The sequence below is a fragment of the Acipenser ruthenus genome, chromosome 50, assembly GCF_902713425.1.
Source record: "Acipenser ruthenus chromosome 50, fAciRut3.2 maternal haplotype, whole genome shotgun sequence".
Lineage (NCBI taxonomy): Eukaryota > Metazoa > Chordata > Actinopteri > Acipenseriformes > Acipenseridae > Acipenser > Acipenser ruthenus.
The window spans coordinates 6,461,978-6,480,377 of NC_081238.1; the positions used below are offsets into that span (position 1 = coordinate 6,461,978).

Sequence of the window (18,400 nt, forward strand, 5' to 3'; positions counted from 1 at the left end):
GGACCCCGCTGCTCCGATTGTGAGGGAGCGTTTCATTACAATCCAGGGACCCCGCTGCTCCGATTGTGAGGGAGCGTTTCATTACAATCCAGGGACCCCGCTGCTCCGATTGTGAGGGAGCGTTTCATTACAATCCAGGGACCCCGCTGCTCCGATTGTGAGGGAGCGTTTCATTACAATCCAGGGACCCCGCTGCTCCGATTGTGAGGGAGCGTTTCATTACAATCCAGGGACCCCGCTGCTCCGATTGTGAGGGAGCGTTTCATTACAATCCAGGGACCCCGCTGCTCCGATTGTGAGGGAGCGTTTCATTACAATCCAGGGACCCCGCTGCTCCGATTGTGAGGGAGCGTTTCATTACAATCCAGGGACCCCGCTGCTTCGATTGTGAGGGAGCGTTTCATTACAATCCAGGGACCCCGCTGCTTCGATTGTGAGGGAGCGTTTCATTACAATCCAGGGACCCCGCTGCTCCGATTGTGAGGGAGCGTTTCATTACAATCCTGGGACCCCGCTGCTCCGATTGTGAGGGAGCGTTTCATTACAATCCAGGGACCCCGCTGCTTCGATTGTGAGGGAGCGTTTCATTACAATCCAGGGACCCCGCTGCTTCGATTGTGAGGGAGCGTTTCATTACAATCCAGGGACCCCGCTGCTCCGATTGTGAGGGAGCGTTTCATTACAATCCAGGGACCCCGCTGCTCAGATTGTGAGGGAGCGTTTCATTACAATCCAGGGACCCCGCTGCTCCGATTGTGAGGGAGCGTTTCATTACAATCCAGGGACCCTGCTGCTCCGATTGTGAGGGAGCGTTTCATTACAATCCAGGGACCCTGCTGCTCAGATTGTGAGGGAGCGTTTCATTACAATCCAGGGACCCTGCTGCTCAGATTGTGAGGGAGCGTTTCATTACAATCCAGGGACCCCGCTGCTACGATTGTGAGGGAGCGTTTCATTACAATCCAGGGACCCCGCTGCTCCGATTGTGAGGGAGCGTTTCATTACAATCCAGGGACCCCGCTGCTCCGATTGTGAGGGAGCGTTTCATTACAATCCAGGGACCCCGCTGCTCCGATTGTGAGGGCGCATTTCATTACAATCCAGGGACCCCGCTGCTCCGATTGTGAGGGAGCGTTTCATTACAATCCAGGGACCCCGCTGCTCCGATTGTGAGGGAGCGTTTCATGGCTGTTTCTTCCGCGGCAGCACCGTGGTGTGTACACGCTGTTGACATGCATCGTGTGTAGCCGTGGCAATGGGTGCACAGCCACAAAATAAATAAAGATATATGTATTTTGCATGACGTTTTTGACAAGTTAGCCCCTCAGTGCGTGAAAAGGTGACTTTGTTATTTTTCTATATAGGTGAGAGTCACTGGAGAGGAGTGACGTTAGCCTATTACGTAACAAATCATAAAAGATTAGTTTTTTTTTTTTACATTCGTTAGAATCATACCCTGTGACGTCACGTGTGTTCGGGGGAGGGGGGGGGCGTGTCTGACGGCGTGGATTGACACACGGGGGCGGAGTGACGGAGCGGCGCGGTGTGTGTGTCATTGTATCTGAACGAAAAAAAAAACAAAATACAGCGGGGAAGTCCGACAGCTGATGTTGGGTTAAGAAGCGAAGAACCGCAATGAGCACCGCCCATGTAAGTGAGGAGATAAACGGGGCATCGATACCCTTAAAACAGATTGCAATTTAAACTGGTCTTGTAGAATATATATATATACACACACACACTACCAGTCAAAAGTTTTAGAACACCTCCATTTTTCCAGTTTTTATTGAAATTTACGCAGTTTAATGTCTCAATGTACTCTGAAATTAAAGCATAGAACAAATAAACAATTGGAGATAAAAAAAAGAAATCATGGAATCGTTTTGTTTAACAAAATTTAATCTAAATTTTTGACTCATCAAAGTAGCCACCTTTTGCAGATATAACAGCCGAACACACTCGTGGCATTCTTTCTGCAATGGAAATCAAATATTGTTCGGAAAGTTCTTCCCAACACTGTTGCAGAAGTTCCCACAAATGTGTTGCACTTGTAGGTTGCTTTGCTTTCACCCTTCTGTCCAGTTCATCCCAAACCAGCTCAATGGGTTTTAAGTCTGGAGACTGTGCTGGCCATTTCATGATTTGAAGCCTACCGTCTTGTTCTTTTCTTCTAAGGTAGTTCTGACATAGCCTGGAGGTGTGTTTTGGGTCATTATCTTGCTGTAGGATGAACCCCTGACCAACTAGGCGTATACCAGAGGGTATTGCATGGCGCTGCAAAATGCTGTGGTAGCAGTTTTGATTCAGGGTGCCACTCACTCTGTGCAGGTCGCCGACTCTGGATCCAGCAAAAGAGCCCCAGACCATCACGCTTCCTCCTCCATGTTTGACAGTTGGTGTCACACACCGAGGAACCATCCTTTCGCCTACTCAAAAACCCTGCGTGATGAACCGAAGATTTCAAATTTTGATTCATCGGTCCATAAGACCTTCTTCCAGTCTTCAGTAGTCCACTGGCGGTGCTTCATGGCCCAGGCAAGCCTCTTTTTCTTATTTTGCCATCTTAGCAATGGCTTTCTTACTGCCACTCGACCTGTCAAACCTGCAGCTCGAAGTCTTCTCTTCACAGTTGAAACTGAGACTTGCTTACTTCGACCAGTGTTAAGCTGTGCTTGAAGCTGTTGTCCTGTGAGCCGCCTATCACGCAAGCTGTTGACTCTCAGAAACTTGTCTTCTGATTCTGTTGTGGCTTTGGGTCTGCCAGACCTCTTCCTGTCAGAGTTTCCTCCAGTTTCCAAGTGCCTTTTGATGGTGTAGGAAACTGTACTCACTGACACCTTGGCTTTCTTTGCAATTTCTCTAAAGGAAAGACCTACACTTTTAAGGGTTATAATGGTCTGTCTGTCTTCATTTGTTAATTGCCTTTTTCTCGCCATTATGAGAGCAATATACTACTTCCTGCAGTACAATACTGTCCAAATAATGCTTAAGAGGGTGTAGTAACACAGTCTGTTCCAACACTGCTTTTATACAGACAGAGGGTTTGTAAGTAATCAACAGCTGTAAGTTGTTAACCCATTACTTGTTCCCTGAAAAAGGCCTTTTTGTATAACTCTGAAATGTACATTATTTTTCAGTTTTTGGTAACCTAAACTTTTTTTTTTAACCTCTGGCAGTTTACCGCTTACCTTTGTACCATTTCAGGTTATTCACTGGACTTGAACTGCTTAAATTTCAATAAAAACTGGAAAAATGGGGGTGTTCTAAAACTTTTGACGGGTAGTGTGTATTCTGTTATATAACAGAATAAACAGGAATATAGAATGTTCTAACATACCTATAGGTTAATACAGAGCATATTATAACTTGTATGAACAGTGTGTTTTAACAGTTTGCTTAGTATTTCTGCTGACTTTATATTCTTTAAAACACAGTACAGTTATTACACCATTTTAACACACATGCAGTTTCACAAATGTTCAATTTCCATCCCAAAGATCAGCCTGCTTCCTGTAGCTGTCACAGTCTTGGGTCAGTTTCTGCTCTCCATGAGTCTGTCAAAGCCACCACAGGTGTGCCTTTAAAAGCCTGATACCTGCAAAAACTTCAATCTTGTTAGCAGGGCTCCCATCTCTACATTCCCTTTCCTATCATCAGTGGGAAGACTTCAAATAAATTAAACTGTTTCTATCAAAGAGCCATCTATCTCTGCCGCATACACCTTTCACTCAAAAAAGGTGATTGCACCTTGCACAAGGGAAGACAGTTTTCAGATTCATTCGTGACACTATGTATTTGATATTGGCTGTATTAAAGGTTTCATTTCTTTAATGAGGTTTCTCATTTAACTTGAGTTAGTGCGGTAACTCTTCTACTTGGTCTAAAGAGCTTGGTGGTTTAATTTAGTCCCTTATATCAGGACCCTCTAGGGGACAGCACTCATCATCTGTAGTTCATTGCAATTGGAACATTTCTAATCCGCACCTGGGGACTGGCTGGAAGTTCTAGCTGGAAGTTCTCGGTTCGTTGCAGTTGGTGCTGACTAGCGTACTAGTTTAGTCTAGTCTTGAAGTGCTAATCACTGGATCATCTGCAGCTTTTTGTTTGGTGCAGTTGACCCACACAGTTCTCACTATTTTCTGTAGGAGTTGAACCCTGATTGCAAGAGCCATACAAAACACAGGAGTGAGGAAGCTCATTAGTGCCACGAAGAATATTCGATGCGTTATTTCATAATTATTGTTAATTCATAATTATTGCGTTATTTCATAATTATTGCGTTATTTCATAATTGTGTTATTTCATAATGATTGCATTATTTCATAATTATCATGTTATTTCATAATAATTATCGTGTCTTTTCATAATTATTGTGTTATTTCATAATAATTATCGTGTCTTTTCATAATAATTATTGTGTTATTTCATAATAATTATCGTGTTATTTCATAATAATTGGTTATTTTGCAATGAATCGATTGTTTTGGTAATAGACACCGCTCATGTCACTATTCCCAATCTTCTCTTTGCTTTAAAGTGAGTTGTATGCTTGTATTTAATGACAGGCTGGTACACAGTATTGATAGGTGAGAGACTCCATCTCTGCAGGGGACAGTAATAAAAACAAGACATTTTAGTTTTGAAGTTGCTAACTTGTTTATTATTTTATTATTTATTTTTTTGCCATTTTTAAATATCATTTACCAGACCTCTCTGTGCTTTACAATGCTTCCCTATGCTTTACCAGACCTCTCTGTGCTTCACAATGCTTCCCTATGCTTTACCACACCTCTCTGTGTTTACAATGCTTCCCTATTCTTTACCAGACCTCTCTGTGCTTCACAATGCGTCCCTTTGCTTTACCAGACCTCTCTGTGCTTTACAATGCTTCCCTGTGCTTTACCAGACCTCTCTGTGCATTACAATGCTTCCCTATGCTTTACCAGACCTCTCTGTACTTTACAATGCATCCCTATGCTTTACCAGACCTCTCTGTGCTTTACAATGCTTCCCTATGCTTTACCAGACCTCTCTGTGCATTACAATGCTTCCCTATGCTTTACCAGACTTCTCTGTACTTTACAATGCTTCCCTATGCTTTACCAGACCTCTCTGTGCTTTACAATGCTTCCCTATTCTTTACCAGACCTCTCTGTGCTTTACAATGCTTCCCTATGCTTTACCACACCTCTCTGTGCTTTACAATGCTTCCCTGTGCTTTACCAGACCTCTCTGTGTTTACAATGCTTGCCTATGCTTTATCACACCTCTCTGTGTTTACAATGCTTCCCTATTCTTTACCAGACCTCTCTGTGCTTCACAATGCGTCCCTATGCTTTACCAGACCTCTCTGTGCATTACAATGCTTCCCTATGCTTTACCAGACCTCTCTGTACTTTACAATGCATCCCTATGCTTTACCAGGCCTCTCTGTGCTTTACAATGCTTCCCTATGCTTTACTAGACCTCTCTGTGCATTACAATGCTTCCCTATGCTTTACCAGACCTCTCTGTACTTTACAATGCATCCCTATGCTTTACCAGACCTCTCTGTGCTTTACAATGCATCCCTATGCTTTACCAGACCTCTTTGTGCTTTACAATGCTTCCCTATTCTTTACCAGACCTCTCTGTGCTTTACAATGCTTCCCTATGCTTTACCACACCTCTCTGTGCTTTACAATGCTTCCCTATGCTTTACCACACCTCTCTGTGCTTTACAATGCTTCCCTATGCTTTACCAGACCTCTCTGTGCTTTACAATGCTTCCCTATGCTTTACCACACCTCTCTGTGCTTTACAATGCTTCCCTATGCTTTACCACACCTCTCTGTGCTTTACAATGCTTCCCTATGCTTTACCACACCTCTCTGTGCTTTACAATGCTTCCCTATGCTTTACCAGACCTCTCTGTGCTTTACAATGCTTCCCTATGCTTTACCAGACCTCTCTGTGCTTTACAATGCTTCCCTATGCTTTACCACACCTCTCTGTGCTTTACAATGCTTCCCTATGCTTTACCAGACCTCTCTGTGCTTTACAATGCTTCCCTATGCTTTACCAGACCTCTCTGTGCTTTACAATGCTTCCCTATGCTTTACCACACCTCTCTGTGCTTTACAATGCTTCCCTATGCTTTACCAGACCTGTCTGTGCTTTACAATGCTTCCCTATGCTTTACCACACCTCTCTGTGCTTTACAATGCTTCCCCATGCATTACCACACCTCTCTGTGCTTTACAATGCTTCCCTATGCTTCACCAGATCTATTTGTGCTTTACAATGCTTCCCTATGCTTTACCAGACCTCTCTGTGCTTTACAATGCTTCCCTATGCTTTACCAGACCTCTCTGTGCTTTACAATGCTTCCCTGTGCTTTACCAGACCTCTCTGTGCATTACAATGCTTCCCTATGCTTTACCAGACCTCTCTGTACTTTACAATGCATCCCTATGCTTTACCAGACCTCTCTGTGCTTTACAATGCTTCCCTATACTTTACCAGACCTCTCTGTGCATTACAATGCTTCCCTATGCTTTACCAGACTTCTCTGTACTTTACAATGCATCCCTATGCTTTACCAGACCTCTCTGTGCTTTACAATGCTTCCCTATTCTTTACCAGACCTCTCTGTGCTTTACAATGCTTCCCTATGCTTTACCACACCTCTCTGTGCTTTACAATGCTTCCCTGTGCTTTACCAGACCTCTCTGTGTTTACAATGCTTGCCTATGCTTTATCACACCTCTCTGTGTTTACAATGCTTCCCTATTCTTTACCAGACCTCTCTGTGCTTCACAATGCGTCCCTATGCTTTACCAGACCTCTCTGTGCATTACAATGCTTCCCTATGCTTTACCAGACCTCTCTGTACTTTACAATGCATCCCTATGCTTTACCAGGCCTCTCTGTGCTTTACAATGCTTCCCTATGCTTTACTAGACCTCTCTGTGCATTACAATGCTTCCCTATGCTTTACCAGACCTCTCTGTACTTTACAATGCATCCCTATGCTTTACCAGACCTCTCTGTGCTTTACAATGCATCCCTATGCTTTACCAGACCTCTCTGTGCTTTACAATGCTTCCCTATTCTTTACCAGACCTCTCTGTGCTTTACAATGCTTCCCTATGCTTTACCACACCTCTCTGTGCTTTACAATGCTTCCCTATGCTTTACCACACCTCTCTGTGCTTTACAATGCTTCCCTATGCTTTACCAGACCTCTCTGTGCTTTACAATGCTTCCCTATGCTTTACCACACCTCTCTGTGCTTTACAATGCTTCCCTATGCTTTACCACACCTCTCTGTGCTTTACAATGCTTCCCTATGCTTTACCACACCTCTCTGTGCTTTACAATGCTTCCCTATGCTTTACCAGACCTCTCTGTGCTTTACAATGCTTCCCTATGCTTTACCAGACCTCTCTGTGCTTTACAATGCTTCCCTATGCTTTACCACACCTCTCTGTGCTTTACAATGCTTCCCTATGCTTTACCAGACCTCTCTGTGCTTTACAATGCTTCCCTATGCTTTACCAGACCTCTCTGTGCTTTACAATGCTTCCCTATGCTTTACCACACCTCTCTGTGCTTTACAATGCTTCCCTATGCTTTACCAGACCTGTCTGTGCTTTACAATGCTTCCCTATGCTTTACCACACCTCTCTGTGCTTTACAATGCTTCCCCATGCATTACCACACCTCTCTGTGCTTTACAATGCTTCCCTATGCTTCACCAGATCTATTTGTGCTTTACAATGCTTCCCTATGCTTTACCAGACCTCTCTGTGCTTTACAATGCTTCCCTATGCTTTACCAGACCTCTCTGTGCTTTACAATGCTTCCCTATGCTTTACCAGACCTCTCTGTGCTTTACAATGCTTCCCTATGCTTTACCAGACCTCTCTGTGCTTTACAATGCTTCCCTATGCTTTACCAGACCTCTCTGTGCTTTACAATGCTTCCCTATGCTTTACCAGACCTCTCTGTGCTTTACAATGCTTCCCTATGCTTTACCAGACCTGTCTGTGCTTTACAATGCTTCCCTATGCTTTACCACACCTCTCTGTGCTTTACAATGCTTCCCCATGCATTACCACACCTCTCTGTGCTTTACAATGCTTCCCTATGCTTCACCAGATCTATTTGTGCTTTACAATGCTTCCCTATGCTTTACCAGACCTCTCTGTGCTTTACAATGCTTCCCTATGCTTTACCAGACCTCTCTGTGCTTTACAATGCTTCCCTATGCTTTACCAGACCTCTCTGTGCTTTACAATGCTTCCCTATGCTTTACCAGACCTCTCTGTGCTTTACAATGCTTCCCTATGCTTTACCAGACCTCTCTGAATCATAGAATTATAATGTGATTAAAATAAGTGATAATTAAACACAACCTCCAACAATGCATGAAATATGGGATGGAAATCTGAGTTAATATGTAGAGAATTTTGCCACGATGTATTCCCTGTCGTACGGCTTATAATCACCAACTCCTGAAACGACAAAGAAAAAGAAAATTCATTATACTTTATTAATTGCAAATAACACAGATATATATATATATATATATATATATATATATATATATATATATATATATATATATATATATTAGTGCCTAATTAATAAGCATTTTTTTCATGTCTAACATGAGTTTTTTTCAAGATATTTCACTATTAAATGTCATATTTATTAAAGCAGAAAACAATATCGTTGCCACATTCAAAACCTATCCCTTCCTCTAGAGTTATTGATAGAAAAATGTTCCTAAATATTGAAAGGCTTTCTTGAAAAACAGCAAATGCTAAATTGTAGATCATTTCTTCTTTTAATGCCGAGTGTTTACAGACGTTCTATTTTTACCATCACTGAATTATCAATAAAACACAAAAAATAAATACAACACACATGTTAAAAATGTTCCCTATCTTATACTGGACAGAGCGATCTTGAGCAGAAATATATTTCCAATCTTTGACGCAGCAGGTGTCTTTTTCGATGAAGACGCTGTAAAGAAATGGTGCAGCTCTCTGCAGCGTGTGTTCAGTTGTTTACCGGGAAGGAAGCAAACGGAAGTGGCTGCCAGGTTCCTGAATGCAGTGCGACAGGCAGCGCAATCAGGCAATCGTTAGCTGTATTAATTTTACTAGTAGTCTTGTACCACAAGAGACAGGGAAACGGGGTCCACTGGACACTGCTATTAGTTTAGTGAGAAGACAGACACAGACACACACACACACACAGAGTCCTCTAATTAAACTGAGATCTGTACCTTGATCCAAAGCGTTACTCCCAGTGAGAAATTGCCAGTATGTTCGCTCCTCCGTGTTCCCAGCTAAAACTTGGATACTGGTGACAAATGGACCCCAGCTGCTTTGCTCCACAGTGAACCTAGAACCAGTATGAAAATGTGATCATTATTTTATATGAGGTTTGCAAACATCCCAAGTGCTTCTTATTATTGCAGTCACTCAAGTACTGTGTTTATTATTGTTTTGCTCAGTCTGTGTTGCTTTGACTGTGAGTTCAGGAGCTGCTCTTCAGTTTAGCTGCACTGATAGTTATTGTATTGTGAATCAGCCTTGGCTAGGACTACAACTCCCAGCATGCCTCTGCACCCGTGGCAATGGCAATGGATGCTGGGAGCTGTAGTTTTTTAAACTACAATGCGCTGTGCTGTGCTGTATTACACTTTCTGCATTGACTGAGTTCAGGAGCTGCTCTGCAGTTCTAGTTGCACTGCCATAGACGTGTGTAACACAGACTAGATCAGCCAGTCTTTACAGAAGAGACAGCCACTGCTATCTTGTGATCTGAGACTTTGGAGTTTTAATTTGTTGGCAATAAGCTAGCTGTGCACTAGATGGCGCTGTTGCTTTTTTTCTAATAGAACAGGGATGGTAATAAGACTCATGTTGTATAGCAGTGTAACCCATTCCAGGTTTTACTACCAGCTTGATTAGTCACAGTATGTCTAGGTAACAAGCTTAGATGTGGAATGGATCAAACTGCTATGCAATGATATTCTTATTTCCATCCCTGCATTGTAACTGCAATTTAATATCACTAAACTGGACTGGAATTATGTTGTAACTGCAGTTTAATATCACTAGACTAGACTGGACTGGAATTATGTTGTAACTGCAGTTTAATATCACTAGACTAGACTGGACTGGAATTACATTGTAACTGCAGTTTAATATCACTAGACTGGACTGGACTGGAATTACATTGTAACTGCAGTTTAATATCACTAGAATGGACTGGACTGGAAATACATTGTAACTGCAGTTTAATATCACTAGACTGGACTGGACTGGAAATACATTGTAACTGCAGTTTAATATCACTAGACTGGACTGGACTGGAAATACATTGTAACTGCAGTTTAATATCACTAGACTGGACTGGACTGGAAATACATTGTAACTGCAGTTTAATATCACTAGACTGGACTGGACTGGAATTACATTGTAACTGCAGTTTAATATCACTAGACTGGACTGGACTGGAAATACATTGTAACTGCAGTTTAATATCACTAGACTGGACTGGAATTACATTGAAACTGCAGTTTAATATCACTAGACTGGACTGGACTGGAATTACATTGTAACTGCAGTTTAATATCACTAGACTGGACTGGACTGGAAATACATTGTAACTGCAGTTTAATATCACTAGACTGGACTGGAATTACATTGTAACTGCAGTTTAATATCACTAGACTGGACTGGAATTACATTGTAACTGCAGTTTAATATCACTAGACTGGATTGGACTGGAATTACATTGCAGGGATGGTAATAAGACCCTACTGCACAGCAGTTTCTCCCATTCCAGGTTTTACTACCAGCTTGATCAGCCAGTGTGTCTAGGTAACAAGCCCAGTTGTGTCTTATTATTAAATGCCTAGTGAAACCACGGCTCTCAGATGTGCAGTTTTGAATGAAACACATAGTTAAAGCAAACATGGATTTTCATTGTAAGCCCATGGTATCTGGTACTGCTTTGGGTTAAAGGAACCTGTTTCTGAGCCTCCTGTCACACCCGCACTTCCTATGCAGCTCCTGTGCAGTTTGGAAACAAAGACATAGTTACAGTGAATACTCGTGCCTGAATTTTGCAGGTGATATCTTGGCCGCCTCCTCCATGACCTGCAGTAGCGAGGACCCCACAGGGACCGTCACCTCGATGCTGTCATTGAAGGAGTAGTGAATGCCGTCCTCCACTCTGTAGTGCACGGTGATTACACCCTCCGGGGCAGTGGGGGGCGCTAGAGGAAGCACCGACCCATCAAGTGTCTCTGTGTGGAGGAAAGAACAGTAAAGAAACTGGTTTTATTACTTGCACTGGTCTCAAGTTCTCTCTCTCTCTCTCTCTCTCTCTCTCTCTCTCTCTCTCTCTCTCTCTCTCTCTCTCTCTCTCTCTCTATATATATATATATATATATAGATATAGATATAGATATAGATATATATATAGATAGATATGGGGATTAGGAACCATTGGGACACAAATGCCACAGTTACTAATTTTTGCCACTAGGGGGCACCACTGTGGTTACTGCCGCATATTTCCATACTACAGGGTAGAAATAGTCCTGTCACTCGCAAGGCAGCTCAGTCAAGCAACATGAAGCTGACAAGTGTGCAGAGAGGTGAACTGGTCCTGTTCTTTTTTTTTTTTTTTTTACAGCAAAGGAAACAATGCCGAGGCAGCTCTCTGGGAATACCATAGAGTGCATAACATCCGCAGCGGGCCTTGTTCAAGAGCTGCTGTTCACAAGTTAATCAAAAAATTTGAGGAAACCGGTTGCACTTGTGATAAGCTTCATAGCGGCAGCCCACCGACACCAAGCAAAGTTGTCACTGAGATCAGCCACGCCGTAGCAGAACCAAACAGCACCAGCACACATGCTGTCACCCGCTGCCTGGATTTGCCCAATTCAACTGTTCCTAAGGCTCTTTGTTCAACTCGGATGTTTCCATAAAAGCTGATCCATGTTCAAGCATTGGAGGAGACGGATTTCATCAGACGTGGCGATTTTGTGTTGCAGTTCTTGGCACGACTGGAATTGGATGACCAGTGGCCTGCTAATATCCTGTGGACAGATGAAGGGCACTTCACCCTGTCTGGAAGTGTGTTATCTGCTCAGAGACTAATCCACATGCAGCATTTGTGAGCCCCCTACATGATGTTAAACTGACAGTGTGGGATGGCTGTATGGCTGACTTTGTTATTGGACCGTTCTTTTTTGAAGAGCCCTCAGCAAGGAGACCTCAAACCTGCACAGTCACTGCTGCACGATACCAGCCCATGCTGACAGCCCATGTCAGTCCTGTGCTGCAGCAGCGAGATGTGATAAACACTACCATCTTCATGCAGGATGGGGCCCCTCCGCATACTGATAACCAGGTGAAACGCGTCTTGCAGGAGCACTTTCAACACAGAATCATTTCCCTTTCCTTGTGAATGGCCACCTCGCTCACTGCACCTTACACCAGTGGATTTCTGGTTATGGGGGTACCTGGAGTCACGAGTGTACCGAGGGAACCCTCGCACAATTCCGGGCCTCAAGGATGCCATTGTCCAGGAGGTGGCCGGCATACCTGATGAGATGCACAACACTGCCGTAATGGTCATTGTCACACGAATGCAATTCATTCTGGATCATGGAGGAGCACATATTGAACACTTATTATGTGATTATCAGAGGTAGGTCATAGTGGTGCCCCCCTGGTGACAACAATTAATAACTGTTGCATTTGTGTCCCCTGGTTCCCTTAACAACGGTATGCAAGTTCACCTTCCCGTCCCCTACTGTTTGTGCGATATGGTGCGTTGATGTGGTAAACCTACTTTCTAATCGTCCTGTGTGTGTGTGTGTGTGCGCTCAAGCTCATCCCACACATACTCAGAAGGACTGAGATATTCATTCATATACATACTCTGTCACCTTTCTTTCATTCTTTCTTTCCTTTTGCTCTGCGTGTCTGTGTCTGTCTCTCTCTCACTGTCTGTATGTCTCTCTCTCTCTCTCTCTCTCTCTCTCTCTCTCTCTCTCTCTCTCTCACTCTCAAAGTCCTTGCAGTCTAGCTTGTTCAGCTCCAGGTAGTTTCTGTTCTCCAGTGAGGGGGTGATCTGAGAAGCAGCCATGGGGTTCTCGAAGGATCCGGAACCAGCCCGCTCTAGAAGTGTCTGGATAGTTCTGGAACAGTCGTAGTTGGTGGAGGTGACTGACAGGGCCTGAGGAGAGACAGTGAGAGAGACGGTCGGTAGTGTCACAACATAGCCCCCCACCAATAACCAGGGAATGAATGTTCAAAACTTGCCTCATTATTATTATTATTATTATTATTATTATTATTATTATTATTATTATTATTATTATTATTATTATTATTCAGTCATTTAGCAGACACTTTTATCTAAAGTGACTTGCAGAGACTAGGGGGATGAACCATGCATCCTCTCTCTCCTCTCTCCTCTCTCCTCTCTTTATTATAGATATGGAGTTTGACACAACTCTGTCAGCAGAGACAGGACCTGCACCTCCACCAAGACATATGGCTCCTCTCTTCTCTCCTCTCTCGCCTCTCCCCTCTCTCTACTCTCCCCTCTCTCTCCTCTCTTCTCTTTCTCCTCTGCCCTCTCTCTCCTCTTCTCTCTCCCCTCTTTCTCCTTTCCCCTCTCTCTCTCCCCTCTCTCCTGTCTTTCTCCTCTCTCTCACCTTCTCTTCTCTCTCTCTCTCTCTCCTCTCTCTCACCTGCATGGCCAGTCCCGTGCTGTAAAGGTTCCCGATCAATCCGTCGCTCGTTGTCTCCTGGAGAATGTTCTTGATCAGACATTTTAGAGCATTCAGTATCTTCAGACGCAGAACCATACGATCAGGGGCCTTGATAGAGCGCTTCACGCAGGTCAGAGCCAGAACTGCAACCGAGGCTGTGTCTGAGAGGAGAGAGAGAGAGAGAGGTGTTTTATAATCTCCATAGTTTTATAAATTATTCAGCAGTGACACCAAACATGATTCAGACAGTCCCCCTGAGTTTCAATCTCAATAGGTTTTATATACTATACAGCAGTGACACCAAACAAGATTCAGACAGTCCCCCTGAGTTTCAATCCTAGCTCCAATCTCCGTAGGTCTCTTACCCACTGAATATTTCTCTCCATATGAAAATCCTCCGTTATCCGAAGCTTCAATCAGACTCTGCACGCTGTGTGATGTCACTGGTTTTCCCATCATGCACAGTGCCAGTATGTCAAGGCTCACCTGATAATAGTTGGTGAGGGGAACGTTCTTGGAATCTATAAAGGAAAGTGGGAGGGACTTTAATAAGGGTTAGTTTTAAAATGGTTTGTTTTTGTAATATGCTTTACCAGACCTCTCTGTGCTTTTACAATGCTTCCCTATGCTTTACTATACCTCTCTGTGCTTTACAGTGCTTCCCTGTGCTTTACTATACCTCTCTGTGCTTTACAGTGCTTCCCTGTGCTTTACTAGACCTCTATGTGCTTTTACAATGCTTCCCTATGCTTTACCAGACCTCTCCGTGCTTTACAATGCTTCCCTATGCTTTACCACACCTCTCTGTGCTTTACAATGCTTCCCTATGCTTTACCAGAACTCGCTGTGCTTTACAATGCTTCCCTGTGCTTTACCACACCTCTCTGTGCTTTTACAATGCTTCCCTATGCTTTACCAGACCTCTCCGTGCTTTACAATGCTTCCCTGTGCTTTACCACACCTCTCTGTGCTTTACAATGCTTCCCTATGCTTTACCAGAACTCGCTGTGCTTTACAATGCTTCCCTATGCTTTACCAGACCTCGCTGTGCTTTACAATGCTTCCCTATGCTTTACCAGACCTCTCTGTGCTTTACAATGCTTCCCTATGCTTTACCACACCTCTCTGTGCTTTACAACGCTTCCCTATGCTTTACCAGACCTCTCTGTGCTTTACAATGTATCCCTATGCTTTACCACACCTCTCTGTGCTTTACAATGTATCCCTATGCTTTACCAGACCTCTCTGTGCTTTACAATGCTTCCCTATGCTTTACCAGACCTCTCTGTGCTTTACAATGCTTCCCTATGCTTTACCAGACCTCTCTGTGCTTTACAATGCTTCCCTATGCTTTACCACACCTCTCTGTGCTTTACAACGCTTCACTATGCTTTACCACACCTCTCTGTGCTTTACAATGCTTCCCTATGCTTTACCACACCTCTCTGTGCTTTACAATGTATCCCTTTAACTGGTGTTCACTGCGGTTTAAACATTTTAAAACATCATAGCTGGTACCTATCCCCTCTCCCCTCTCTCCTCTCCCATCTCCCCTCCTCTCTTCTCTCTCTCCCCTCTTCCCTCTCCCCTCTCTCATCTCTCTTCTCTCTCCTATCCCCTCTCCTCCCTCTCTCCTCTCCTCTCCTCTCGCTCTCACCAATATTGTCAATCTCTTCCTTCAGTTTTTTTTTCCAGCAGTTTTCTGAGGTCCATGGCCTTCTTTCCCCCTTTAAGTCCTGGGGCTGGAGTTAGAGACGGGTCCGCACAGGAGGCCTGCATAGCCAGACAGTAGAGAGCCACGGTGCCTGAGGAGAAGGGGAGGCCTGGATAGGAGATAGGGGAGAAAGAGGGGAGAAAGGAGTGAGAGGAGAGAGATGAGAGAGGAGAGAGGAGAAAAGTGAAGGTGAGAGGAGTTAGTTGTTTGTAGTTTAGTCTGTTGAATGTTAGTTGGTAGGTAGTTGGTAGGTAGTTGGTAGTTTAGTTAGTTGGTATTTTAGCGTGATTTAGTAGTTTTTAGTTTGATACATTTTAGATTAGTTTTGTTCATTGTTAGTTGGTAGTTTAGTTGGTTAGTTGGTAGTTAATTAGTAGTTTGGTTAATAGTATAGTTGGTTCATTGTTAGTTAGTAGCTAGTTTAGGTAGTTGGTAGTTAATTGGTAGTTGAATGTTAATTATAGTAGCTAGTCTGTAGTTCAGTTATTTAGTTAGTAATTCCATTGGTTAGTTGTGAGTTTAGTTGGTAGTTTAGTTAGTAGTATCATTGGTTAGTTGGTAGTTAGTTGGTAGCTAGTTTGTAGTATAGTTGGTTGTTAGTTTAGTTGGTAGTTAGTTGTTAATTTAGTTGGTTGGTTGTTGAGTTGCTTTCTTTACCTTCTTGGACTCTCTTCACTGCATCAACCTGCAGTCTAGCCAGCATGCCTCTCTCTGTGTCACTGTCATGATGGCTGGCCAGACGCAGAGCCAGGAGGATGCTGGGATTGGGGGTGGAGCCACTGGCAGCACTGCTGTTCTCTGATTGGACCATTATATTGAGGAGCCGAATCACCTGACCTGTCTGAATCTCTGAGACAGCTGAGAGAGAGAGAGAGAGAGAGAGAGAGAGAGGAGGAGAGAGGGAGGCAGAAATAGAGGAGGCAGGGAGGAGAGAGGGAGGGGAGAGATAGAGGAGGAACAGTACATTAATGAAAGATACAGGGGCTGAAGCAAAAACTAATTGAAACTGCATTGAGAGATTTCTATTAAGAACTATAAATGATAATAATGAGACACACACTCGCAGTTACACACACACACACACAGAGACATGCACACACAGACATGCACACACATGTTTGCATTTCTATATTTGTGGGGACTTCTCATAATAATAATAATAATAATAATAATAATAATAATTTATTTTTATATAGTGCCTTTCATAGTGGTCCACCATCACAAAGCGCTTTACAAGATACGAGACTCGGGCGTGTGAGCTATGCATCAGCTGCAGAGTCACTTACAACAACGTCTCACCCCAAAGACGCAGCACAAGGAGGTTCAGTGACTTGCTCAGGGTCACACAGTGAGTCAGCGGCTGAGCTGGGATTTGAACCAGGGACCTCCCTCATTGACTCTCACTATAGTCAAACTCCAGTAAAACAAAACTCCACGCAGGGTGAATGTGGACATCAAACTTTTTTTTTTTTTTTTTTAAGACAAATTTTGTTCTTAAAAAGGTGTTTTACAAAGTGGGGACGTCCCCACAACGGCATTTTTTCAGGAATTACTATCTTTGTGGGGACATTTTCTCAAATTGTGTCCGCACATTGATAGTAATACCTGCCCTCATAGAGACACAGTCACAGACACACAGAGACACACACACACACACTGAGACACACACACACACATACTGAGACACACACACAGACACACATACATACACGAACACACACACACACACACATACATACACGAACACACACACACACACACACACATACACGAACACACACACACACACACACACACACACACATACATACACGAACACACACACACACGAACACACACACACATACTGAGACACACACACAGACACACATACATACACGAACACACACACACACACACATACATACACGAACACACACACACACACACACACACGAACACACACACACACACACACATACATACACGAACACACACACACACACACACACACATACATACACGAACACACACACACACGAACACACACACACATACTGAGACACACACATAGACACAGACAGATAGACACACACACAACACATAGACACAGACAGCTACACACACACACAAACACACTCTCTGGTCTAGTTAATACAGAGGCATCATTATTCAGCTATTAATAGCAAGCGGTTCATTGTGTACTCACAGCACTGCAGAGCGACCGGCAGCCAAACAGAGAGCTGCAACAACACAGCCAGAGCCCCCCTCACACAACCCACTGCCATTCTGTCTATCTCCTGTCTTTATCTCCTCCTTTCTTTTTCTTTCTTTCTCTCTTCCTTTCTTATTTTGTAGCTAATGATCCTCTTTCTTTCTTTCTGTCTTTAATTCTGTACTGTCACCAAGTCGAGGGAGTCTTTCCCCTTGGGAATGATGATACTGGTATTTCGCTCTCTCTCACTCCCTCTCTCTTATATAGTCACCTCCAGGAAGTCTTTTGCTCCTGAAGGTTTTCTCCCTCCCACTATTGTTGCCTTTCCTAGTCAATGCTGGTGTTGAATCACCTGATGCTAATCACACTCGCCCCCTCCCCGCATCGCTCACCCCTCCCTCACCCCCAGTTATTATATCACCAACCTTCAAGAAAGTGATTGTGTGAAGAACAATAGAAACTCTAAACTGGGGGTCGGCATGGGTACCCGAAAACCCAGGTAAAACACGGGTTGTAAATTACCCGACGCTACCCGGGTCACTTTTATTAATTTGAGAATTTGAAGAAAATGTAGAAAACATGGCAATGCAGCGCGGGTCTCTGGCCGATGTAACAGACAACGTTAAAACAAGATTTTTCATGAAGCCTTTTCTTAACTGACAAGATATCAATGCTTTACAGAACACAATAACACACA

At 43.6% G+C, this 18,400-nt stretch overlaps 1 protein-coding gene across 1 annotated transcript; it reads right to left on the reverse strand.

Annotated features, from left to right (window-relative positions):
- Nucleotides 1-7,911: 7,911 nt before the first annotated feature.
- On the reverse strand, nucleotides 7,912-17,975 carry LOC117407773 (cobalamin binding intrinsic factor-like). The gene is made up of 9 exons (XM_059015436.1): nucleotides 17,698-17,975; nucleotides 16,167-16,367; nucleotides 15,453-15,618; nucleotides 14,161-14,316; nucleotides 13,775-13,956; nucleotides 13,083-13,254; nucleotides 11,122-11,311; nucleotides 9,278-9,396; nucleotides 7,912-8,498 (listed from the first exon to the last, which is right to left on the reverse strand). The coding sequence occupies exons 4-9, from the start codon at nucleotides 14,252-14,254 to the stop codon at nucleotides 8,437-8,439; spliced, it is 819 nt and encodes a 272-aa protein (XP_058871419.1). The 5' UTR covers nucleotides 14,255-14,316; nucleotides 15,453-15,618; nucleotides 16,167-16,367; nucleotides 17,698-17,975; the 3' UTR covers nucleotides 7,912-8,436.
- Nucleotides 17,976-18,400: the final 425 nt, after the last annotated feature.

Bases quoted from the DNA above. Each gene is read 5' to 3' on its own strand.
- LOC117407773 (XM_059015436.1), bottom strand. From the start codon at position 14,254: ATGATGGGAAAACCAGTGACATCACACAGCGTGCAGAGTCTGATTGAA. The intron at 13,255-13,774 runs GTGAGAGAGAGG...GTCTCTCCTCAG, and splicing joins GCACGGGACTGGCCATGCAG to GCCCTGTCAGTCACCTCCAC. The intron at 11,312-13,082 runs GTGAGAGAGAGA...TCCTCCACACAG, and splicing joins AGACTGCAAGGACTTTGAGA to AGACACTTGATGGGTCGGTG.